Source organism: Pagrus major, chromosome 11 (assembly GCF_040436345.1).
Source record: "Pagrus major chromosome 11, Pma_NU_1.0".
NCBI lineage: Eukaryota > Metazoa > Chordata > Actinopteri > Spariformes > Sparidae > Pagrus > Pagrus major.
Genome location: NC_133225.1, coordinates 26,989,452 through 27,014,642, shown reverse-complemented (window position 1 = coordinate 27,014,642; position 25,191 = coordinate 26,989,452). Strand labels below are relative to the sequence as shown.

General features: G+C 43.9%; 1 protein-coding gene and 1 non-coding gene across 3 annotated transcripts; one reads left to right on the top strand and one right to left on the bottom strand.

Annotated features, from left to right (window-relative positions):
- Positions 1 to 131: 131 nt before the first annotated feature.
- LOC141004281 (uncharacterized) lies at positions 132 to 8,802 on the bottom strand. Of its 2 annotated transcripts, XM_073475707.1 has the most exons (4): positions 8,708 to 8,802; positions 8,053 to 8,143; positions 1,874 to 2,038; positions 132 to 1,000 (listed from the first exon to the last, which is right to left on the bottom strand). In XM_073475707.1, the coding sequence occupies exons 2-4, from the start codon at positions 8,072 to 8,074 to the stop codon at positions 381 to 383; spliced, it is 807 nt and encodes a 268-aa protein (XP_073331808.1). In that variant the 5' UTR covers positions 8,075 to 8,143; positions 8,708 to 8,802; the 3' UTR covers positions 132 to 380. The 2 variants fall into 2 exon arrangements, with proteins under 2 accessions (XP_073331808.1, XP_073331809.1); XM_073475708.1 differs by lacking the exon at positions 8,053 to 8,143.
- A 535-nt stretch (positions 8,803 to 9,337) lies between these two features.
- On the top strand, positions 9,338 to 9,410 carry trnam-cau (transfer RNA methionine (anticodon CAU)). Its single transcript has one exon. It is a non-coding gene; the product is annotated as a tRNA-Met (tRNA).
- Positions 9,411 to 25,191: the final 15,781 nt, after the last annotated feature.

The window sequence follows — 25,191 nt, the reverse complement described above, 5'->3', positions numbered from 1 at the left end:
ACCTCTGCAAATGTATTTCAGAATAGAAAAAAAAAATGACAGCATTTGCATGGGTGGTAAAAATGACTATGACCAAACAAATATTCATTAAGCCCATAATGACAACAGAAAAGTCAGTCACAACAGCAGTCTGAGAGGAGCCAAGGTACGCAAAAAGGCTTTTATTGACAATTTCACGCATAAAATGTGAAATATATAACACAAAGCAAAACGACAAACACACATCAGACTATATACAAACTACGAGAGCAAAACAGTATACTGTACATGCAAGTTCTAAAACAAGAGTAAAACCCAACTGCAAAAAACAAACTATGTACTCTACAAGAGCAGAACAATATACAACAACAAACTATATACAGAATATGAACAATGCTTTTTCACATCTCCTGCTCTTTCTTCTTCTTCTTCTTCTTCACTGCTGCCTCCTCCGCCCTCTTCTCCCTCCTCTTCTGGTTGTACCTAACACGTACATCCGGCTTGTATTTATACTGGCCCCATCTTTCCAAATTTTGTTGCTTCAGATCTGCTGTGGTGATCCCCTTGCGGATCTCAGTGAGCCACTCCTCCACCGTCCTCCCAAAGGAGTCGGTGGCCTCGCAAAAAGTCTTCCTTGTCTTTATATGGATGCTGTGGCCCATCTCCCTCAGCATCCTCTTTTTGCAGAGGCTGCATGTCCGTTCTTTTCTGGGTTGGACGACCCCGTCTTCAGTGGCCTTCTGCTTCACCTTCCACCTCCAGCGGGTTGTCTTGGGCACATTTTGCTTCATCCAGTCCTCCAGGGTGAGCTCACTGGATGTGGCCTCGCAAAAAGTTTTGTTCTTATAGACAAAGTGTCCAAAGACAGAAGTGGGTTTGCCACAAGCGTTGCACATTTGGGAAGTGCTGGTGCCCCTGGCGGTCCGCGGCTTGGGGTTCTGAGAGGCAGGAGCAGCAGTGATCGGGGGGTGGGGGGTCTTGGGCACAAAAGCCTCCCTGGGGCCAGGTGTTCTGGATGAACCTACACAGAAAAAAACCACAAACGTTTATTAAACATCAGATGTATCAATACAAGTGTATATATGTGTAAAACAACAGCAAATGGAACCAATGATATTTAATAATGCTATTTTCCAACAAGCTGTTAATAAGTACCTAACTGGTATTTTCTGTGATACACTTCCATTAAACTTCCAACTGGTTTCTGCTTAACTTCTGCCGATCATGCCATTTTAATTCCCAACGAGTTTTTAAACTTACTCTCAGCAGGCCACTAATTTGAAGTGAACTGTTGCAGTTTAATTCCAGACTAGTTTATGCCCAACTTCAGTTGGTCCAACTTTGGAATAATTGATTCTTGATTATGAAGTTGTATTTGCCAGGCATTACAAATTTTTGATCGACAACTATAAAAAAGTGTCATTTAATAAAATGATTCTGAAGTTGGACTGACCTGCTGAGATAACAGTAAAGGGGGGAAATGTAAATGGTTCAAAATGTACTTCAGTTTGCTGACCTGCAGAAGTTGGGCAAAAACTAGTTGGACAACAATTCACATCAATTCCGGGGCCTGCTGAGGTGAAGTTAGACAGAAACAAGTTGGGAATTGAAATGGCATAATCAGCAGAAGTTCAAGAGAAACCAGTTGGATGTTTCCTGTTATTTATTATTATTATTTTATTAACTGCTTTTTAGAAAATAGTAGAATGTTATTATTAAATTAGGGGTGATTTTCGAGAGATTTTGAGGTAAGTATTTTGGTAATCAGGGTGTCATTTGAAATTTTTTCATTTTGTTTTGTATTCGCAGAGTAATAAAGTGCCACAATATTCTTTACGTGAGTGTGTCAAACTGGTTGTTTATGTGATTTGTGTTTTAAATAACTATTACTAACTTTTTCCTCCTTTTCTTCCCCTTCTCAGGACAGGAGGCCAAAAGGGGTTCTGAAATTTGAATTCAGGCGGAGGTCTGTAGGACCTCCTGTCCTCTCGCCACTTCCGGACCTCCTCCTTTTTTAAGGCTCGCAGCTCCCTCTCAGCCTTTGCCTTGTCAGCCATTTCTGCATGTGACAAAACAGAAAGACAGGGAATTTAGTGAGTTATTAGACTAGAGTACACAGTACACAGGGTACAAGTACAGAGGCAACAAAATATTGCATCAGTTTATCATCTAATGAGCCGTGAATTCCAGTTATACACAAATGTATTAGAGATATATAAATACAATATAAAGAAACAGAAATTAATACTAAGATATAAAATATGTGCAGCAGTTACAGTTGGCAATGGCATGTCTAAATGTAAATATATAGTAAATGCTTGCAGTAGACATTGTAAACCACAGGACTGAATACAGAGTTAATGGTGTACACCTGTGATTCCCAAAGAGTGAGTGTGAAGGGACTGAAGGTGGGCTGCAAGAGGTCCATTCACATATGGGGGGACGTTCTGGGGACCTTCTGTAACATTCTGTAAAAGTTCTCTAAACGTGACAAATGTCCTGAACCCTTAAAGAACATTGGGGATGTTCATAAAACGTTCTCTTTAGGTTAGGAAAGTGCTGCAGTTCGAAGTTGCCCACATGACTTCAGGAGCACATTCTCATATAGGTCTAGGTTGGACACTCACCAAATAATGCCCCTATGCTTTCAAGAAGTCCACATGGTGACTGTCTGGGAACATCTGGAAACATTACTAGGCAACGTCCTTTACACCATCAGGGACCTTCTCAGAACGTTCTGGGAAAATACAATTTCTGGCTGCAGATGTTGTCACAACGCATTGTAGCAAGGCCTAAACCATGGAGTCAACATTGGGGGGGACCAAATTTCTCTCTTATATATATATACCTTTTTTTTCTTTTTACCATAATGATAATGCATTGCGTTACATGTTATTACATTGTATTACTTGTGTGGGCACTGGGCAGGAGGGCCTTCACTGCTCTCTTCTCATCCTGTCTTCCCTTGCCAAGCTCCTGTGGTCCTATATTCTCCTCTCTCTTTTCCTCTCTCTTGCTCTCCCGTCATCTCCTCTCCTCTCCTCTCCAGTCAAGTCAATTCAATTAAATTCAATTTGACTCAAATTTGTTTTATTGTCATGAATGTTGTGAGAACTATATTGCCAAAGCATCAGGAATACATGAAACAAAACAAATACAACCCACAGAACCAAATAAAATAAAAATGAAAAAAGTATGTATGTGTGCTTATGTCCTCCTCTCCTCTTCCTTTCCTCCTCCTCCTGTCCTCTCTCCTTCTCTATCCTCTACCCTCTTCTCCTTTCCTCCTCTACCCTCTCTTCTCCTCCTCTATACTCACCCCTCTCCTCCTCCTCTCTCCTCTCCTCCATCATCTCCCCCTCCTCTCCTCTCTCCTCCTTCTCCTCCTCTGTCCTCTCCCCTCTCACATCCTCTCCTCCTTCTCTCCTCCTCCTCTCCCCTCTCCTCCTCTCTCTCTCTCTTCTCCTCCTCTCTCCTATCCTCTCCCCTATCCTCTCCTCTCTCCTATCCTTTCTTCTCTCCTCTCCTCTCTCCTCTCCTCTCTGCTATCCTCTCCTCACCTCTCCCCTCTCCTCTACCTAGAAAAGGACCCAAACGCCTTTTTGCGTCTATCATTGGCACTGATGAAAGATTGGCATATATCTTCCAGGTCCAGTTCGTCCAGCTTCCTCTGGTGCACATGACAGATAGCAACATGATTCAGCCTGCTTTGCGTCATGGAGGATCTGAGCCATGTCTTGAGCCTTCGTAGTGCGCTAAAGCTCCTCTCAGCCTCTGCTGAGGATGCAGGGACGATGAGCAGGAGCCTTAGTAAAGCCTCCACCTGGCTGAACAGACTTCGGACTTCCGGCACCATGTCATGCATAATGCTGACAACATCTGAGCTTGTTTCATAAGTGTAATTGGCTGCGAACATGGCCAGCTGTACTTGAAGCACTTGTGGATTCAATTCGGGATACTGGTCCACAACCTCATCAATGGTTCCCTGTAGAAGCACATTTTCAAGCTGCTGAAGTTTGTGGAATCCAGCTTGATCGAACCTCTCTATGAATTGAGTATTCACTGTGTCCAAGGTGTTGTAGAATTGGGCTCTGTAGAAGGACTGGGCATCAGGATGGATATGGGCTGAAGCCTGACCAGTGTAACGCTTTGTAGGTTTGCGGATATGAGGCATCTGAATTGGTTGCAGGTCCAACTTTGTTGCCATAGCAGTTGCTTTTGAGAACAAGACATCAAAGTGTTCCTCTGTTCGCTTTTCCTGCATGCTTGTTTTTACATGGTCCACAGCTTTCAACATGCCTGAAACTGTCTGTTTCCTATGCTGCAGGGAGGTGTTCAGGCATTCCAGATCCCCCATCAGGTCCTCAGCCATTACAAGGCCGAGCACAGTGTTGCCTTTTAGAAATGCTCCATGAAGACCATTAGCCTTAGCTGACGTCTCAGATGAGCTGCTTGATGCCATTTCTTCTAGGGCTGTCAGCACTGACTCATACTGCCTTAGAACTGAGTGGATGGCAGGGGTGCGAACAGTCCACCTGGTTGGACAGAGAGGCTTCAATGAGGTGAAACCATGCTCCGATTTGGCAATTTCCTGGAATACCAACTTGAACTTGCCAGATTGGTTAAAGAAGCCCCCCAATTCATGGACCAGAGCCATTGAATCTCTTACAAGTGGAGATGATAGACAGGCAGCCTGTGTAATTAAGTTCACGCAATGTGGACCACAGTGACAGTACACAGCCAGTGGTTGTTGTGCCCTTAATATGGCTTGCACTCCCTGCCATCGTCCAGCCATGTTTGCGGCACCATCATAAGTTTGTCCTCAGAGTTGAGACAGAGGAAGGTCTAGACGCGTCATCACATCACAAGCCACCTTGGCTATATTTTCCCCTGTTGTTGATAACACCTCGTAGAGTCCCAGGAATTCTTCCTTTGGTTGTAGATCTGCATCTACAAAGCGCACACATATTGACTCCTGCTCAACACCTGACACATCCTGGGTTCCATCAATGATAAGTGCGAACTGGACCACTGGCATTGATGTTATGTCTGACACAATTTTTTTGATGATTGTATTGGCCATCAGCTGCAACAGTTCATTCTGCATTTTGGGACTGGTGAAATCAAACTGACGTTTTAGCCAGTTGGTCAGCTCTGCATCACCTTTTGCCTTGTACTTTAGAAGCTGGCTGAAATTCCCACTCTCCTTCTCATCGCCTTGAAAAGCCAGACCTTGCCGTGCCAAGTACTGCACACCCCCAGCAATCTTCATAAGATTTCTCCTTGCTTGTTGCTGCTGTCTTTCAAGCTCACGTGAAAGTTGCACATTAACAGTCTTTGGCTCCTGAAGCCTAGTCATCACAGCTAATTTGTGACACTGGCTGTCTTTATGTGCACTAAATTTCTCCAGTGCCTTCTTCCAGTTGTTAAAGCCAGTCTTGACAAATGCTGAATCTGCTTTTGATGCAAGCTTGGACTTTTGTGCTGCAAAGTATTTAGCACAATAGTAACAGAGAACACCCTTTACAGAGGGGCTGTAATGGAGCCATGTATGATCTTTAAACCACTTCTCCTGAAAGTAGAGTGTTTTATTTGATAGGGTTTGACTCGGTATGACTTTCACATTTGGATGATTTGGGAAAGGTCCATGCTCCCTCCCTTCCTCTCCAGTGCCCTCATCATCGCCTGTCTGGCTGCTCATTCTATCTCTTTCTCTCTCACTGTCAAACTCCCTCTCCATGGGTATGATCTGAAATGCACGAGGATGATCTCATCTTAACTTAACATTAACATTAGACTGTTAAGGTTGTCATTAGTTGGTCTTCACCATTCATATTAGCTTCTTTCTCACTCACCTCCATGTCACCAGCACACACTCTCCCTGTCCTGTCACCATCCTCTTGTTCATTCTCTCTGTCCTTACTCTGAACACACCACAGTGAACATGGATGAAATATTAGTAAACCACTAGAAAGTCTAATATTTATATATGTTTACTTTAATATTAGACTGTTAGGTTGTCATTAGTTGGTCTTCACCATTCATATTAGCTCCTTTCTCACTCACCTCCATGTCACCAGCACACACTCTCCCTGTCCTGTCACCATCCTCTTGTTCATTCTCTCTGTCCTTACTCTGAACACACCACAGTGAACATGGATGAAATATTAGTAAACCACTAGAAAGTCTAATATTTATATATGTTTACTTTAATATTAGACTGTTAGGTTGTCATTAGTTGGTCTTCACCATTCATATTAGCTCCTTTCTCACTCACCTCCATGTCACCAGCACACACTCTCCCTGTCCTGTCACCATCCTCTTGTTCATTCTCTCTGTCCTTACTCTGAACACACCACAGTGAACATGGATGAAATATTAGTAAACCACTAGAAAGTCTAATATTTATATATGTTTACTTTAATATTAGACTGTTATGTTGTCATTAGTTGGTCTTAACCATTCATATTAGCTCCTTTCTCACTCACCTCCATGTCACCAGCACACACTCTCCCTGTCCTGTCACCATCCTCTTGTTCATTCTCTCTGTCCTTACTCTGAACACACCACAGTGAACATGGATGAAATATTAGTAAACCATAGACTAGAAAGTCTAATATTTATACATGTTTTACATATGGGGGGGCAACACGAGTCTGTACTTTAACATTGGACTGTTATGTTATGTTGGGTGAACAAATTGCAACAGAAGCAGTGTTATGTATGCAAATTAGCCATAAGTAATTAGATTATGCACTGTTTGCTCATGTTAACAACGAATTTCAAAAAGCCTGTATACATTTTTCATTTGTCTTAATGTAAGTAATAAACTCAGTAATTTACATGGTGATATCTAAGGCGGGTTAAACATTTTACCCTATTCACGTGAGGAAAATAATGAGGCTAGCGAATGGACTATATTTGGGTCTTTTTTGAAACTTGGGAAATGGGATTCTCCAGGGATTTTTTCCCTCATGTTGAGGATATAAAATCAGTTGCATTTGCTTCTGTTGCAATTTGTTCAAGGTTGTCCCCCATTTTGTCTTAAAATTACTGGACTAGACATAGTAAATTATAGACTAGAAAGCCTATTTGATTATACTATATTGACTCCTTGACATTAATGGTAATTACTCATTTTCTCACTGCTCTGAACTTACTTTATTTCTTTTCTGAAGCTGCCCAAAAAACAGTCTTATATCGCTGCCACTCTTCCTCTTGCTCATGATGACTCACTGTGAAATTGACGTGCTACATAAATGATTGACACTCAAACTTCATGTGGGTTTTCTTACAAATATAATATGGTTCGATATAGGAGCTGGGAAACTTCTCCTCTCCTCATGTTAGTTGCTCTGGCTGTTCACTAGCTAATACCTGTAAATGGAATGTAGCCTAACATTATACTAGTGAGTTAGCTCAGAATTCCTGTCAGAATGTTAGCTAATGTTAGCCAGCTAGCTAGTAGGCTATTCCTTGCAAGACCATTCATGAAATTACATTTTCATAACACTTAACAAAAAATATAATCAACAACTTTAATATAGTCGATTAGTAACATTCATATTAGGCTACATTCTGATTTTCCACTTTTAAATATGTTTGAAAGTAATGAAAAACAGAGAGAGGGTTTGACATACCCACAGCAGTCGAGCAATGAATTCTGCTGGATGGGGTGGTGTGTCAACATGGTATTGTACGGCGGGCAACACCATCTGGACAAACCACGCATAACTGCAATCCTACAACCGGTAGTAACTAGCCTATATCAAAAATGTCTTATGTTTAGCTATAATAATGATTAAATGACTTTTTTGCTATTGATTATTTCGGACAGTGGGATGTGTATGTGGTTGCCTGACTTTTTTTTTTTTTTTTTAATCAGATAGATATTGGGGGGGGACATTTTGAGCATATCTGAATATTGGGGGGGACATGTCCCCCCCAATGTATATGGTGATTTAGGCCCTGCATTGTAGAGACCTAAAGGGAACTTCTTGTAGCAATGGTCCCCTAAACATCCCCAGAACGTCCTGAATGTTCCCTGAAAGTCACCAAATAGCATGCCCCTACCCTTTAAGGAACTCCACATCATGACTGGGAACGTTCTGGGAACGTTACAAGGCTGTGTGCTGGGAACCTTCTGGGAACATGCAATTTCTAGCTTGGAAAAATAAATAAAAAAAAGTGTTTACTTTTCAATCTGTAATTAAGTTTGAAACTACTCAAAACTACTACTAAGTATAAGAACTGATAAAAACGAGAGAGTTAAATTACGTTATTCTTTATTTCCGACCTATTTTTATTTGTTTCACATCGATATGTAGCCTGCGTTATCCTCTGAACTTATCCTGCAGGACTGGGTGGCATTGCAGGGGACACACTTTAAACAGGAGGACAACATTATATGTCTGATGGACAGACTTCGATACAACAACAACAACAACGTACACATATCGCGTCAATGACAAGGAATTGTAACTTGTGTTGGCATATATTGACAAATATGCAAGTTTACAAATGGTTACGTATATGTAGATGAATTATTAATTCACGTTCACAAAGAATTGCTCTGTTAATGAAATAATTATTTTTGTGAAATACTTCATCTTCTCTCGTGTGTTGATCAAAGCTTGGTGATGGCTGCTGTAAACTGTTGTAAGCTGCAAAAGTTGAGCTGCACATTCAGCTGTAAACTATGATGAGCAACATGCAACATTAAACTTACCAAACAGTGTCTGGAAATCCAAGTTAAAACGTTAAAAAGCACAAAGCACTCGGCCTACACGTTTAAATCCAGCTGAAGGGGAAAACAGCAGCAGATCTTCGGTCTAACTCAGGTTGAAGTTAGAGGTAAAGTGTTAAACTGTCTCTACGGCATGTTGACGCCTCCTGGACCGCGTCTCGACCAATCAGCTGCCAGACCTGTTGATCACTCACCTATCACCTGACAGGCCCATCAGTCACCACTAATGAACTGGCTAAAACATCATGATTTTAAACATCACTTAGCTGGTTATGAATGGATTGAATAATGAATTGTTCGTGATTTAGCTAATGACGTTCCTTTTAAGATTCAGTCAGCAACCATGTGAAATTAGCTCGCTAGGATTAGCACTAATTACTGTAGGTGAAGCACATCAACAGCTGATTGGTCACCACAAACTCCCGGTAGTGAGGCGGCCTGTAACTGGTCAAATCTTGGTAGAATTCTTGGTAGTGATATGCAACCCGATTGGCTCTCACATGATTAATTTGTTAGACCATACTTTATGAAGAAATTAAAAATAAAAGACGACAAATCACAACATCACCTGGTTTAGCTTCAAAATGGGTCGATTTGCCTTGACGTAACAGAGCCTCGTTGGCGCAGTAGGCAGCGCGTCAGTCTCATAATCTGAAGGTCGTGAGTTCGAGCCTCACACGGGGCACATGTTTTTTTCTTTTTTTTTTAATCCCCCGCAATGTTTACTCTTCTTTGGGAGGAGGCGGTCAGACCTACCAGTAATATGTCTGACTAGAAGCGGATTCTCTTAAAATAAAATTGGAACAAGTCTTCTTGCCTCTCCTATTGGACTCCCAAAGCGGGGGATTCTGGAAATTTGACTAAATTGAGTTATTTGCTTGGCTGTCTGTCCTCAAACAACAAATACAGGGTCTACTCCTGTATAACTGAGCAGAGCAGAAGGTCATTGGTTCGAGCCCCGGCCTGGACAAAAATGGAGACACCCTCAGGGGTTGTAAAGCAGTTTAACTGAGACAGAATAAATACAAAAGAGTCTTCGTAAAAGGTTTAAGATAATATGTAACTGTTATTATATTGCAAAAGCAGGAATTTACTGTTTTAGTTAGCTGAGATGGAGTTGGACTGAAACTAATTCTAATTTTAATTATGGGTTGATGTGCTGGTCAGCAATTATGACTTGTGTGGTTTTTATACATTCTGAAAATAGTGAGAAATGCAGTTACCCAGAGCCCAAAGTGACATCTTCACAATATCTGCGAAACGAACTGAGTGCATGTTTTACTGGTCCCACCTTTTACCATTCAGGATAAAGACTTTCAGATAGTGACAAAGTTAATCTCTCTGCTGTGGCTGCTTCTCACTTCTGCAGGGCAGCAGCGCCCCCGCGGCGGGTGGCGGTACTGCACCCAACAAGTGAGACAAACGTGTCTCAGTTATAACAATAACTTCACTGAACGCTTCACGAGCAGGTCGAGTACAGTACAATGAAATACAAATGTGTGAAATAAAAGAAACTGTCTGCAAACTGAACTTTGTTTGGAAGCATTATTATTTCTGACATGTGAACATGGCACTTAACTACAACCTAGTGACTAACACTCAACATCACGGATGTCTTGTACTCCTGCTGACACACTTTAAAGGTTTAACAGACAAAACTGTCCATTAGTGAGTGCTCAAACATAACATAAACATGTCAGCAGTTATTAACATTAATGACAGAACTCAGCTTGTGTGAATTACAACATCATTAAATCATCTTATCAGAACTTTCAAGCTCTTCACTTTTTTATGATAAACACAGATTAATCTTTCATGTGTAATGTCATATTGGGATATATTTTGGACATAGGCTATAGTCGACTCACGTCCACCGTTTTTAGTGTTTGCTCTTATACTGTATTTAGTACATACAGTATTATATGGACAAACATTGTACATATGAAATGAGATATTTTACATTCCATTACTCTCATGTTATAATTTAGTTTAATAATTTTAGTTTAATTTGAGATTTACGTCATTTTGACTCAGTTCACGACATCTAGTGTGAGATACGTCAATTTGATTCAATTTGTGTTATTTTGACTGACATTTATATCTTTCTGACACAATATGTATTAAGTCTGAGCTATTTGTCAATTTAACTGATTGTAAGTTGTCACTCATGTAGTTTCCTCATGTTGAAGCGTTCCTCCTATCTGTCCCAGGCGGACGCGAACCGGCGACCTTGTGCACCTCACAAACACAGTGTGTAGGACTGAAACTAATGATAATTTGAATTATGGGTTGATACGCTGGTCACAATTCATCCTGTTTACAATTACCCAGAGCCCAAAGTGACATCTTCTCAATGAAACGAAACGACTGCATGTGTCCCGTGAACACCACATACAAGTCCAATTTTTACCATTCAGGACACCATACACACACACCTTTCTGCAAGAATCTAAATATGTAACAATACAGTTGATGACAGATGGCGAAAACTGAAAATCTAAGCCTGAAAAATAACCTCAGAGAACCAGAGTACGAGGCCTGTTGGCGGCTATTTTCTCCGACACAGTGTACAAAATCCTATTAGCTTGTATTTGTCTCTTTTTTGAGGTTTTTGTGCTGGCATCAACACGGAGTGTTTTATTTTGAAAATTAACCGGATGTCATGTTGTTGTTTTGTGTCTGACTTCCTGTCTGCTCTGTGCTGAATTCGGCTGAATTTCTGCGTCGTGCTCCGGCATCCGTGTTAGCGACGAGCTATTGAAAATGATGTTGTAAGTTTTTTGTAAGTAAGTTTTTAATTACAGTAATTCACGGCGCATTTTTCAAATTGCAGTGGTGTACTGTAGCTAGCGACTAGCGAGCCATTGATTAAAATGTGGAGTTACAGTCATTCACGGCGCATTGTACTGTACTGTATATTTTTTTTCATTGATTTCATTCATTCAAGTCATGGTGCATTTTTCAAATTGCAAATGCGTCGACATCTACAATGTGTATTAACATGTAACCAGAGTTACAGTACAATTTATGTCCAATTCAAATATTTTTTTCATTACATTGACAGTCCTATTTTTCAATTCAATTCAATTCAAAGGGGCTTTATTGGCATGAAAGTTTCAATAACAATGTTGCCAACGCCTCAAAATACAATTTGTACAAATATTCGGACAGAACACAATAAACAATAATATGAACATTAACACAACATTAAGATTGATTTACATTAATTATGTATACAGTATACAGTCCGTGTGCCTGCCTGTGTGTGCCTGGCTGCCTGCCTGCCTGCCTGCCTGCCTGCCTGCGTGCGTGCGTGTGTGTGTGTCACTCAAATTCAAATTCAAAAGGGGCTTTATTGGCATGAAAGTTCAACAACAATTTTGCCAAAGCATATGTCCAAACATTTGGACAGAACACAACAAATAACAACACAAACACAACACCAAGATTGATTTACATTAATTATATATACAGTGTGCGTGTGTGAGTGCGTGCGTGTGTTAGGTTGTGGCATGTTGACACATATTGGGCAGCAAGGTATGCCCTATCTCCCTCTCCCAGGAGTATTTTTAATGTTGAGATGTCGTTCAGCTCTTTGAAATCTGAGATAACCGAATTGAATTTATTAAAATAAATGTTCCTGGTTTCGTTGAATGTTTTACACTGTAGGAGAAAGTGCATCTCTGTCTGTATATAAGTATATACTATAGGGCCTGCAGTTTTCAAATTTCATATGTGTACACTTCTAAAATGTGTATTAACATGTAACTAGTGTTACAGTCTGCTTTCTGTTCCATTTTGAGTGTATTTTGTAGTTATATTTACAGTAATTCAAGGTGCATTTTTATTAGCATTTAAGCAGTGTTGCCAATGTAGATGAGGCAGATGTGCTGTCATTGTTTTAAAAATCACTTGATAGCCACATTGTACATTAGTATTCATGTTTACAGTTCTGTGTTATCACTTGGCTTCTCGGGTCTAACTGCTGGTTGTTTTTGGTGTACAGATGGACTACATACCAGACTTTCGTCTGCAGGCCGGTTCAGATGAGCTGGTGTTGAAGGCTTCTCCCGAGGCCGAAGCGTTCATCCGCCAGCACCAGGGAGTCCGGTCCTACCAGCCGAAGGGCACGGCCGCCGTGCTGAGTGAGGCGACTGCCTTAGTCCTGTCTGCTGAGGGAGACACCAGTGACACCAAACTGGTTCTCAGTCAGCATGGCATCCAGTTTGGGAAGTACAGGGGGCAGACTTTCCACTGGCTGCTAAGTCATGACATGGGGTATACAACCATGATCATGGCTGGCCACCAGGACGAGCGTGAGTCGGGTGACACCACCACAACACCCATCATGCTGAACAAAGACGCCCTGTCCCGGTACGTCAGGCTGTTCCCCAAAGTCATGTCTGCGATCCAGCAGAGGAGGATGGCTGATGGCTCCCTCTCGGCCTCCACTGCTGGTGAGCAGAATGACAGGCTGGTGGGTTTTGGGGAGCACACCAAGCTCACCTATCGGGAGTTTTATGAGTCGGCAGACCCTATTGTGCAGAGGTGAGTCAGAGACTGAGTCTTAACTAAACACTGGTGTAAGGTTAATGCTGTTTCCTCATTTACTCTAACCTTGCGCATCCATCCACAGTTACAGGATGTGGCTGAGGAAGGCCCAGGTGCAGTCCGTGGGCTCGAAAATGGACCACCTCAAGAAATATGTGCTGAGGAGGGACCAGAAAAAGAGAGCCGCCTCAGCATCTTCAGGCCCGCCTTCCTCCACAGCCACCTCCTCTTCTACCGCACCACCCCCCAGGGCATCCGCGCCTTCACCGAGGAAGGCGAAACGGATTAAAGTCATCACCAGTACGTAGCCTTTCTTATCAGCTGACCGACATTGCTTTGTGTGCAGATGTTATGATATAGACAGAAAAGCCAGAGTTTATTTGGAATAATTTGTGATGTTTTCTGTGTGTGCGCTTGTGTGTGTGTGTGTTCAGGTCTCTCTTCAGAAGAGGATGATGACCTGGAGCTGGTGGCAGCTGCTGTGGAAGTGGAGCAGGGCATTTGTTCAGGTAATTACATCACAATAATCTTCACAACAACTTTGAATGTAATGTAATAAATGAATAATGCACAATGCCAGGTGAAAACATTTTAATGTGTCCACCTGTCACATGTCTTTTGTCTTTTTTGTATCTTAGCATCAGCACCCCCAGCAGCATCAGCACCAGCCCCAGTACCAGCTCCAAGACAGAGACCTGCAACTGGGCCGCGGCCTGCTGAAGTAATCTGTTAAAATAATGAATGTATCAGTTATTGCCAAAGAGGAGTTATAATGTCGTGGAATGTATGTATGTATGTGTATATATTATATACACATACATACACATTATATAACTTCTTTTGAATCACTTCTTAAAACCCATTTTTATAGACTTGCCCTTATGTGATGTCATCCTTTTACTTTTACTCCTACGTTTTTAGTTTATTATATTAAATTATTTGTTGTATGTATTTTATTTATTCCATGTCTCAATTTTAGTTATTTTATTTATTGTTATCATTATTTCTGTTCTTCAATTATTGGTTTCTAAAGCTATAAATGCCATTGATTTCATTTGTCCTTTGCAATTTTACACTGTTTTATTCCACTTCCTTCTGCTTTGTTCTGTTAAAGCACTTTGTAAACTGTGTTTTTAAAAAGTGCTATATAAATAAAGTTAATTATTATTATTGTTATATTAATCTCTGTGTCTTGGTATATGTGTGTAATTTCAGGTTCTGCTTCCAGAGGGCTGGAAGTCCACACTGCCGCAGGTGCAGCAAGGCTGGGTGAGCCATGCGCTTCTCAGCATTGATCGGACGGGGCGAATGGTGCTGAATACCGAGCTGCAGCTCTGGAACTACCCTCCTGGCCCCAGACGAGTATATTACCAGCCTCCTGCGGCGCCCGACGCATTCTTCCAGCGGCCCTTCTTCTTGTGGGTACCTTACAAGATGTGGCAGTGCCACATCAAGTGCCCGGTGTGTACCCACAGGATGTCGGGGTGCGGCCTATATAAGACCGTCCGCAAGGTGCTGGACTGCGACGGCTGGTACTACATGGGCACTGAGTATCTCGAATGCCGTCGCTGCGGAAAGAAGCTGGCCTCTTGGGCGGGCAGCATTCTTTCCCAGCTGGAGGAGGAGTACAGGAGGCAGTTTCCTGCTGTGCTCACCTACAGGTAAATCACAAACTATACATGTTGCTCACACTGAAACAAACAAATGAATTACACATGGGTTTTTATAATATTATATATTATATTACATAAATATTATCCCATCTGTTCTGTAGGTTGTCTTGCGACAAGAGGGTGCTGGCTCAGATGAGGGGAGGGACACTGGGCAACAGTGCCGCCCGCCTGCGCTCCTACCTGGTGGAGCAGCACACGGCGGCATGGATCAATTGCTGCGTGCGCTTCATGGCCACTTACAAGCGCTTCGTCATGCCAGGAGTGAGCGCACTGCCTCCCCCAGCCCTCCCTCAGATGGACACCGTCCCCACCCGGCAGTGGATCCTCTGGGCCTACGCCACCGACAGCTTCTCTCGCTTGGAGGAGATGAGGGCAAAGCTGACGTCCGTCTTCGGCTCCATCCTGAAGATGGACTCCACTAAAAAGGTAGATTGTTCAGATCATCTCCACATCATATTTTGCAACATATGTAATGCAAGACCATGAAATTAGTATTTACACAGCTGTTATGTGCGGTGGTGTGACGCACATAGCTCTAACCATTAGCAGTCCTTACAGCGTATGTACTTTGCCGTTCTGTAGATCACCAGGAAGCTGGCGGGCCACGGGGCAGGGACGGCCCAGTGGGTGACCAGCGTGGGCAACGAGTACGGGCAGGTGCTCATCTCGGTGCTCACTGCCGCGGAGGGCCACGGGCTGGAGGTGATGGCCAGCGGGCTGGTCAGGCGCTACCAGCAGGCCGGGCAGGAGCCACCCATGGCCCTGTACGTGGACCAGGACTGCTGCTCCACCACGGGAGGCACGCCCGCGGCCGCCGCACTCTTTCCTGAGTGGACGCGGGTCCTGGTCAGGCTGGACGTGTGACACTTCATGCGGAGGCTGGCCGCGATGGTGACCACCGACAGCCACCCCCTCTACGGCCACTTCATGCGGTGCCTTTCGGCCGCCATCTTCACCTGGGACCCGGATGACGTGGCCCTGCTGAATAGGGCGAAGGAGGCCGAGGGGCCCGCCGCCTGGAGCAGGGTCTCGCTCAGGGAGATGGCTCAGCACTGCCGCCGTCGCACACGCGGGACCACTGACACCGCGCGCCTCATAGAGGAGGCCCTGCAGCACTTCGGGTCAGCTACGGACACCATGGGCATCCTCCTGCTGGACCGGCACAGGACAGAGGGGGTCTGGAGCGTGCAGCGCCAGCACTTGGGGTGCATCTAGGACCCCGAAGGCGTGCAGCTGTACACCAGGACGGGCCAGGTGACGGTGGGAGGGGTCAGCCTGCCTGTGTACCGCTGTGCCCGTGGCACAACTTCCCTGGAGTTGTTCCACCTCCATCTAAACAGGTTCATCCCCAGTAAGTGTCAGAAACCCGAAAAACAAATGTAAATCTACACCGTGTGTCTGCCGGTTCGCGCTTAACTTCTACGTCCTCTTCTAGGCACCAGTGCCAGCGCCTTGAACTTCCAGCTCTACCTGCTGAAAGGGCTGACGAGGTGGAACGAGGACCGTGGGCACGCCATCGTGGTGGGAGGGGGTGGGCAGCAGCAGCGGAGCTACAGCAGCTGCGACCTGGACACGGTCAACCAGCTGGCCAAGGCGCTGTACGGGACGCAGCTGTTGGACAGCTACACCCGGCCCAGGGAGTACACAGGTAACTGAGAAATGGAGACGGACACACAGGTGCAAACATTTATTCGTTATTATATTATCAATGTATCTCATATGTTTTGTGCTCTGTGCCGCAACGCAGGGGAGTTGATCGGGGTCAACTACCTTTTTGCCCAGACCAGACGAGTCCTGCAGGACATGCCGGACGACCCCGAGGTCCTGGAGGAGGCGGAGGAGGAGCCGGAGGCAGAGGGCGAGGAGGATGGGGAGGACGAGGGGGACTTTCAGGAATATCTGTACGACATGGATTTCCTGGAAGATACCCCCACGCCAGAGCCCGCCTCGTCTGACCTTTCGACGTCAGCTCTGTGGCAGCCAGCCTCAAAGCGGCGTGATGACTGACTTTTCTCATTTGCCTTCTGTAGGAGTGCAAGGGCCCCGACGGCTCCCTGGGCTACCAGCACGTCCTCAACCTGGCCCAGTCTCTGGCCAGCCTGCGGCTGGTGGGGCGCGTCAGTCAGGCAAAGGAGGCGGAGATCCTGGGCTTGTGGGATAAACTCCTCGAGAGAGACAGGGGCCCTGTGCAGTATCCGCAGCGGTACAGGGACCATCTCTCTCAGGGGAGATTTAAAAAGCCCAAGTCTGGCACCCACGCTCCCACCGCTGTGACGGTGGGCTTGGAGAGCATGAAGCGGTAAGTGACACGCAGCCGAGCCGATGCGATGAATGAATGTATTGCTCAAATGCGTCGATGCTTACCTATAGTGAAATCACACTGAGTCAAGGGACTTAACTGACTCCGCCTTCTGCGTGACATTTTGTTTCCGCAGGTGTCTTCACAGTCAGGGCAGCGGCCCGGCACAGAGGCCCGACGCCAGCAGACTGGATGAGGCGATCTGCGTTGTTCTCTGCAGGGCCCATCCCCAGAACCGGACCATGGGAGGTGCCCTTATCAACTGCTGGTCCCTGGTTCTGAGGAGCTACATTACCATCAGGGACAGCGTGCTGAGCAACCCCACCCACCGGAAGAAGCTGCAGCTGTTCGAGCTCAACCACCGGACGCTCACACAGTGGTGAGTAGCTGTCGTCTGGGAGATGTGCTAATCCAATCCGATATTTGCGTTTGCCCAAAAGCAGCTTGATTTATATGAAAGATGTGATGACGTGACACGCTTTAATAACAGCAAACCTGTTTGAACCCTGCCTCTAGGTTCAACTGGAGGAAGGCGAAGCTGGAGGGTCACGTCCTCCAGGCCGCTGTGCCGGACACCAGCGTCCTCGCGGTGGCGCCGGAGCCCATGCTGCCTGCCAGGGAGAGGCCACAGCTGCTCTCTCTGATGACCGCTCCCCTCGTGGCACCAAGGCCGACACTCCCCGCAATGGAGAGGCCGCAGCACCTCCCCGGTGCGTCTGTCCAGCCGGGCCCCTCACAAGCCCCAGACACCGTTGCCCTTGCCGGTCCTGCCCGCCCCGGTGCATCTGCCACCGCCAGCCCCACCGCAACTGTCACCGTGGCTTCGGGTGACAATGCAGCCACTGCTGCAGCTGCTGTTTGCCCCAGGTTGCCGAAGACCACTGCATGGAAGCGGCAAAGGCTGCATCAGCAGAGGCAGGAAGCAGAGGGTAAGGGTGAGGACTTTAAAACAAAAGCCCCCTTCTCCCTCATCTGCAGCCTCTGCAAGCAGCCAAAGACCAAACATTTTGGACACAGCCGCTTCCATAGCAAAAAGAGACAAACAATGTTTCACTTCTGCCAGGCGACAAAACTGTGGAGCAGTGGCTGGAGGAGAAGAGGCGAGAGGAGGGGGAGCAGTGATCTGACAGCGCCTGTCATAAAAAGACAGTGAGAGTGACAGTCGTTTACCTCCTGGCCTCCTGTTTTTTTCGGCATCTAATGTTCTATAGTTATGTTATGTTATGTTCAATTTAAACTGTGAGCAAAACATGCCATAAAAAAACTCTACACATATCTCATATACATTTTGGTTTGCACTAACTGGACAATTTTTAAATATCCATATTTATTATTATTTGTAAATAAAAATACCACACTGTTTATAATTACACTGTTCATATTGTAAATATTACTACAGTGTTCAAATTGTAAATATTATGTATATACAAGTCAATTCTAGTCCTTATCTTCTTATTATATTGTTTATTTTTTTTACTTTTTATTATTGTTTATTGTAATTACTGTCCTTTGGCTGCTGTGACAAAGAAATGTCCCCATTTGCGGGACAAATTAAGGAATTCTGATTTTGATTCTGATTCTGAACTCATTAGGATGTCTCCATCTGATTATGATCTGTATATAAAAATGTATGTATTTCATGAATGACATGAAATTGTCATTCCAAGGCAAGGTTATATGTATAGCACATATAGTTCAGACACAAGGCAACTCAAAGTGCTTTATATGGGGAATCAAATGATGGGGAAAAAAAGAAAAGGATCTGCTTTTATTTTAAACTTTTATACAGGTAGTGAAAGAATTCACCTGAAACAAGCTTGCAAGCCTCACAGGGCCTTTAAAGTTAAAGTAGGAGACAACTTCATTTACACAACTATGCTTGTCTGTAATCTGCCTATTTCCAGGGCTGGTTAACTTCTACTCATATGCTCAACCACCTCATTGCACCTTTGATGCAGGTAGTGTGGGAGACAACTGGTCATTTGCACGTGTATGCCTGCTTTGACGTCTGCCTCACGGCAGGGTCTGTTGAGCTCTACTCATATGCTGATCCACCTTAACGGGCCTCGGTGCCTAAACACTGGTTATTCCTATTCACATGCTTATATGTCTGACACTTTTTTGTCTGCCATGCATTTGTTTATTCAGCTCCTTGGGACATTGCAACAACAGACCCAGGAGGCCACAGTGATTACCAAACATGCCTGTTGTGATTCCTGCAATGACACACTTGTGCTGTAGCTCCTTATTTCATGCACACACTTTATTCATTCATTTCTATATAGCCCTTTTCAGGGTCCACAAAGACACCTGGTTATATATAGTTCTTTTTTACATTGTGTACATGTTTCTTTACTGTGCACATAACAATAAACACTTTGAATTTGAAAAAAAAATTGTGAGGTCTGTAGAGTCTCTGATGTGTTTGGGGAGGGATTTACATACATGTTGTCTACTGAGTGTCCACAGGAATAAGTATTCATTTCCCATGTAGTGCAATGTGTGTTTGTGTGGAAACATGATACAGTTCAATTCAATTCAAAAAACTTTATTTGTCCCCGGGGGGCAATTCAAGGCAAGGCACGTGGAGCAGTTACACACAACACAACACTTAACAAATGCACAACACAACACAGAACAGTCTGCTAGTTAAAATTTTTAAAAAAAGATATCCAGCCTCTCCATCAGCTTTCATTTTTCATGCATTACTTCTGTGTTGTTGACCTTGTTATGGCTCTGACATACAATTTTGCCGCCTGCTATATTTAAAAGACTCCAAATTACAGTATGATGATTGTAGGGAATTGTAATACCATTGGGGAGGACAGGGAGAAAAAGACTGACACACTAGTAGCTAGACATTTTATTTTTCTAAATGATACTGATATCTGGTAACGTTTTATCTTAAACAATTGCTATTTTATTCGTCTTTTCTCTCAAAAATAAAGGCGGCACAACCTCTTCCGCCTCTTTGGATCAGCCTCCCCTGATGACAGGCGGGACTGAGGGGACCAGGGGATGGGCTTGGGAGCAGGACATGCCTCTTCTGTGGACTACAAATGTCAGAAGTGGCTTGGCCTCATCTTCATTTCATCCTGCAAAGATGTCCACCACCAAGGATAGAAGGTAAACAACTCTTGAATGGCACTCATTGGCTCTTGGGTCAGAGTTTTGAACACAAGGAATCCTTTTAAGATGAAAATGCAGAAATGTAACTGAACCAAAAGACGAGGGACTCTGTCACATCACTAACTTTGCTTTTTTTCCTGTAGATGCGAGCCCAGAGAGGAGCCCAGAGAGGTTCCAGTGACCGAGGTATTGGTGGTGCAGCAGGAAGTCGAGGGGGGGGAGCAGTGGAAGGAGCAGCGGAAGGAGCTGCGGGAGGCGCGTAACAATGATTGTGCCAGAGCGAGGAGGGAAAGAAAAAACGCTCCAAGCTGCCCCCAAAATAAACTGACCCCCAAATAAACTGCCCCTGAAGAAGCACGGCAAAGTCCAAAACCGCGCTTGAAGGACGCGCATATTTTCTTATTTGTGTGGTCAAGACGGACTCTTAAAATAAAATGTGGACATGGGGGCAGCAGTCATAAAGCAAAACCACAAACTAACCACCAGGTGTCAGCCTATGCTCGGTCTATGGAGCTGCTGTCTATAGTCTGACTGCAAAACATGAATGAAATAGTTTTTGTACTGAGCAACACAGAACATTTTTGGCACCTTTATTCTGCTCTGATTACAGGGTGTGGATCACAAATCCAATCAAACAACAGACACAATGAAGATGCTACTACAACAATTTATTGATAACTCTGTATATCAAGTAGTGCTGGAAGGTGACCAAGTACATTTACTCAAGGACTGTAGTGAAGTACAGTTTTGAGCTACATGTTCTTTGATTATTTCCATTTTCTGCTAACTTGTACTCTGATCCTTTTCAGGCAAATACTGTACTGTTTACTCACCTCTATTTACTTGATAACTAATACAAAATGCATTAAACAAATAAATTATGGTGTAATGTTAATGATTAAGATAAAACTTTATTGATCCAAGCGGGTAAATTCAAAAGCTACCCAGAAAATAAAGTAAGTGGTTAAACCATATTTACCAGCTTGACATTTTAGTTCACTGGGGCTTGTAGGAGCACATTTCAGTTTGATTATACCCTGAGGAGGCATTTGTTTAGTTTAATGTCTTTTATCCGTTCTTGCAAATTAACTCTTATTTTAATTTATTATTATGTATATCACCAAAGGAAACGTATGTCTTGGAATCATAACTGCTGCTTTTCCACCCAGTGTGTAACCTATGTACATCCACTTTATGACCTCAACACGACCGTGAACGTAAAAGGTATCCTCAGTTCATTGGTACAAATTTGCTTTTCCATTAGTTCTATGTGTGTGTTTGAAACTTAAATGTCATAAACCACATTTCATATTCTCATGATTGCACATAAATTAGACTGTATTCAAAGTAGCCATGGAAAATTATTCACACCAAGTCAGTGAATTTATTGAATATTCTTTGAACAACTGCAGTCGGGCAAGGCAGGGCAAGTTTATTTATATAGCACAGTTCATACACAAGGCAATCCAAAAATGCTCCAAATGGTTACAGAAATACATTAAAGCCAGACATTAAAATAACTAAGTTATGTTGTCAGGTGTAATGGGTTCCCACACAATAATTCTGCTCAATGTCAAGCAGGTGTGGGGTTTTCAACAGCAACAATGGCTAATATTGCAGTTACCCTGAAAGGGGACCAAGGCATAATCAAATTTCATGTGAGCAGAGAAACTGCTCAAAGACTGTCAAATGGTGAGTAAAAAAAGAAAAGTATGAAACCTAGTACCCTTACATATTTGGATGGCAATTGTTGAATGAAATCTGTTTTTTCAGATCAAAAGTATGCCATTGAAACAATGGAACAAGTCAGAGCTGCCTTGGTGGTCAGGGTGAATTCTCTTGGAGGGGTTCTGGAGGGCGCAGCGACGCCACGTGCAGTGCAGCCAGGATCCGGAAGGCGTGGAGCTCTACACCAAGACGGGCCAGGAGATGGTGGGAGGGGTCAGCCTGCAGTGTACCGCTGCGCCTGCTGCACGACCTCCCTGGAGTCGTTCCACCTCCACATAAACAGGTTCATCCCTGGTAAGAAACCTGAAAACAAATATAAATCTACACTGAGGACAGACAGTTAGGCACGAACCAGCAAACGCACAAACAACAAATACTGGCTCTTACTGGGTCTCTTCCTGTATAACTGAGCAGAGCAGGAGGTCAATGGTTTTCGAGCCTGGCCTGGACAAAAATGGAGAGGCACTGAGGGGTTGTAAAGCAGTTTAACTGAGACAGAATAAATGCAAAAAAGTCTTTGTATAAAGGTTAAAGTTAAAATGTGTAACTGTTATTACATTGTTACTGGTCATGAAATGTAAAAGCAGGAATTTACTGTTTTTAAGAATGCAAGAATCTAAACATGTAACATTACAGGATGTTTCCTTGAAAATACTTGCTGAAAGATGGCGAAAACCAAAAATCTGAGCCTGAAAAATAACCTTAGAGAACCAGAGTACGAGTCCTGTTGGTGGCTATTGTCTCCGACACAGTGTACAAAATCCTATTAGATCCTTATCTGTGTACAATAAATGAACCAAAGTAGACAGAGTGAACATCTAAGCCAATTTCCCGACCAGAAAAATAACTTTGCAGAATCCTAGCACTTTCTATTCTAGTCTATTTTCCCAAAAACGTAAGATTGATACTTGAGCACAGTAAAAGTCCAGATTCGAGTTGGTTTGTTGTCGTTTCCCCTCAAATAAAGACTTTCAGACAGTGACAGTAAGTCTCTCTGTTGTGGCTGTTCCTTGCCTCTGCGGAGCAGCAGCGCCCCCGTGGCGGGTGGCGTTACTGCAACCGCTAAGTGAGACAAACATGCCTCACTTAAAAATCAAAATGAGGAACCCTGCACGAATTTGCGTGTCATCTTTGCGCTTACAGTGGGAGTGTCTTCGGATCTCCCTGGGTTCTCCCTAGTTGAGTCCGCCTTACACCGTGATTGGTGGGTTCTCCCTAAGAGTCCTACTCTGATTGGCTGGGGTCTCCCTTAGGAGTTCTGCAGTGATTGGTCGGGTCGGGACTGCTATTAATTCGAGCAAATATCGAGATTTAGCTCAGTCACTATCATCACTGCCGGAGAGGTTCGATAGAGTGGACATTAGTGAATTAAAAGACTACAACAACAGTGATGGCTAAAGTTTGTTTCTGACTGACTTTGTACCTATTGGTGTTGGTCTTACTGGCCGAAGAGCGCAGCCGCCATGCTGAATGTGGCAACTGCCTTGGTCCTGGCCGCTGAGTAAGACACCAGTGACACCAAACTGGTTCTCAGTCAGCATGGCATCCAGTTTGGAGGAAGGGAAACGTTTCCATAAGCAATGAATGGGACGGGACATATGCTTAAATTTTTTTTAAAGGGGACATATTATGCAAATCTCACTTTTTCCTTGCTTTAGTATGTATATTTGCATATCGGGAGTGCCTCCCCACCCCTTAAGCATGATTTTTCGACAACTAAGTCAATGTTTCGTAAACTACCGGAGTCAGGAATTAAGCCTCTAAACGAGCCGTTTGGATTTCGACCGGCTTGTGACGTCACAATCCGGTCTTTTGCATACTCCAGTCCTCGCGCTGGCTATCTCCTCCCACACTTGGCCAGCTACCTGGACGAGGATCCGCCATTTTCTCGTTCTCGCTTCACTTGTACGCGACAGCCTGACCGCTACCATGTACAACCCGAAAGCCAAGCACTGCTGCTCTGTCGTCGGATGCACGGATCCTCCTGTTTTCGCTACATCGCCTGCCTACCAAAGAGGATATCAGAGCGAAGTGGCTGAATTTTATTTACCAGGGAAACGTCCCAGCTTCATTGAGCAAAAACCTTATGGTCTGTGCCAGTCACTTCACGTCGGACTGCTTCAGCAACCAGGGTCAGTATAACGCTGGACTGGCAACAAGACTGCTCCTAAAAGATGGATCCATACCCACTCTCCGTGGCAAAGCCACAGATGAAGGAACTGTAAGTATTTAAAAAACAGTGTAGTTTGTGTTACTTTGGCCGCTTAGCACATGAGCTAACGCTAACGGTCGATGTAAATATGAGGCTGAACTAACGTGAAGTTATCAACGTTGGGCTTACTGGCCAAAGTATTCACGATAATGTTAATGTTACCAAACGTTAATTTGTCATATCAGCACTCTTTTAAAACATGACAGTGAATTGAGAAAATGAATTAGGATAGAGATTTTATCGCTTCTAACCGGCGGTGAACCACTGCTCGGCCGTGAAGTTGTGTAGTCTAGTGTTTTTTGTTCAAAGTGTCAAAACAATGCGGCAAAAGCCAGACGCACAAAAGCACAGACAGCAAACACACACACACACACTTTCTCTCACACATAACACAGGGATAAATGTAAGTACCTCCTCCTCCAAAAGAGGTGTCAAGGTACACGTCTTAATGATGACGTGTGTGTTTTTTTCAAGGTGTTTCCCCGGTGTCCTCCTGGTAATTTAAACATATACTCGCTTTCACTCTTTCGCTGACGTCAGTCCGACAACTTTCCCGTGTTGCTCAGCAACCAAATGCCGTGCGCTGCCATATTATAATAATAATAATAATAATAATAATAATACATTTTATTTGTACAGCGCTTTATATCATTTGTTGATCAATTAATGTGTTAAAAGGTAAGTACCTCACGTCTCATTCACTTGTAAGACAACACGTAATATGACGATATTAATCGTTAACAACGAAACATACCTATTAGTAACACTGATAGTTGTCGAGCTAGGTTGTTTTACCTTTTGGACATTGTGTTGAAAGTGTCTTCTGATGTTGCAAGTTATTGCTGGTTAGCTAGCTATCTAATCCGTGTATCAT

Bases quoted from the DNA above. Each gene is read 5' to 3' on its own strand.
- LOC141004281 (XM_073475707.1), bottom strand. From the start codon at position 8,074: ATGATGTGGAGTTCCTTAAAGG. The intron at 2,039-8,052 runs GTAGGGGCATGC...TGTCACATGCAG, and splicing joins GATGTGGAGTTCCTTAAAGG to AAATGGCTGACAAGGCAAAG. The intron at 1,001-1,873 runs GTTAGTAATAGT...TTTTCTGTGTAG, and splicing joins GGGAAGAAAAGGAGGAAAAA to GTTCATCCAGAACACCTGGC.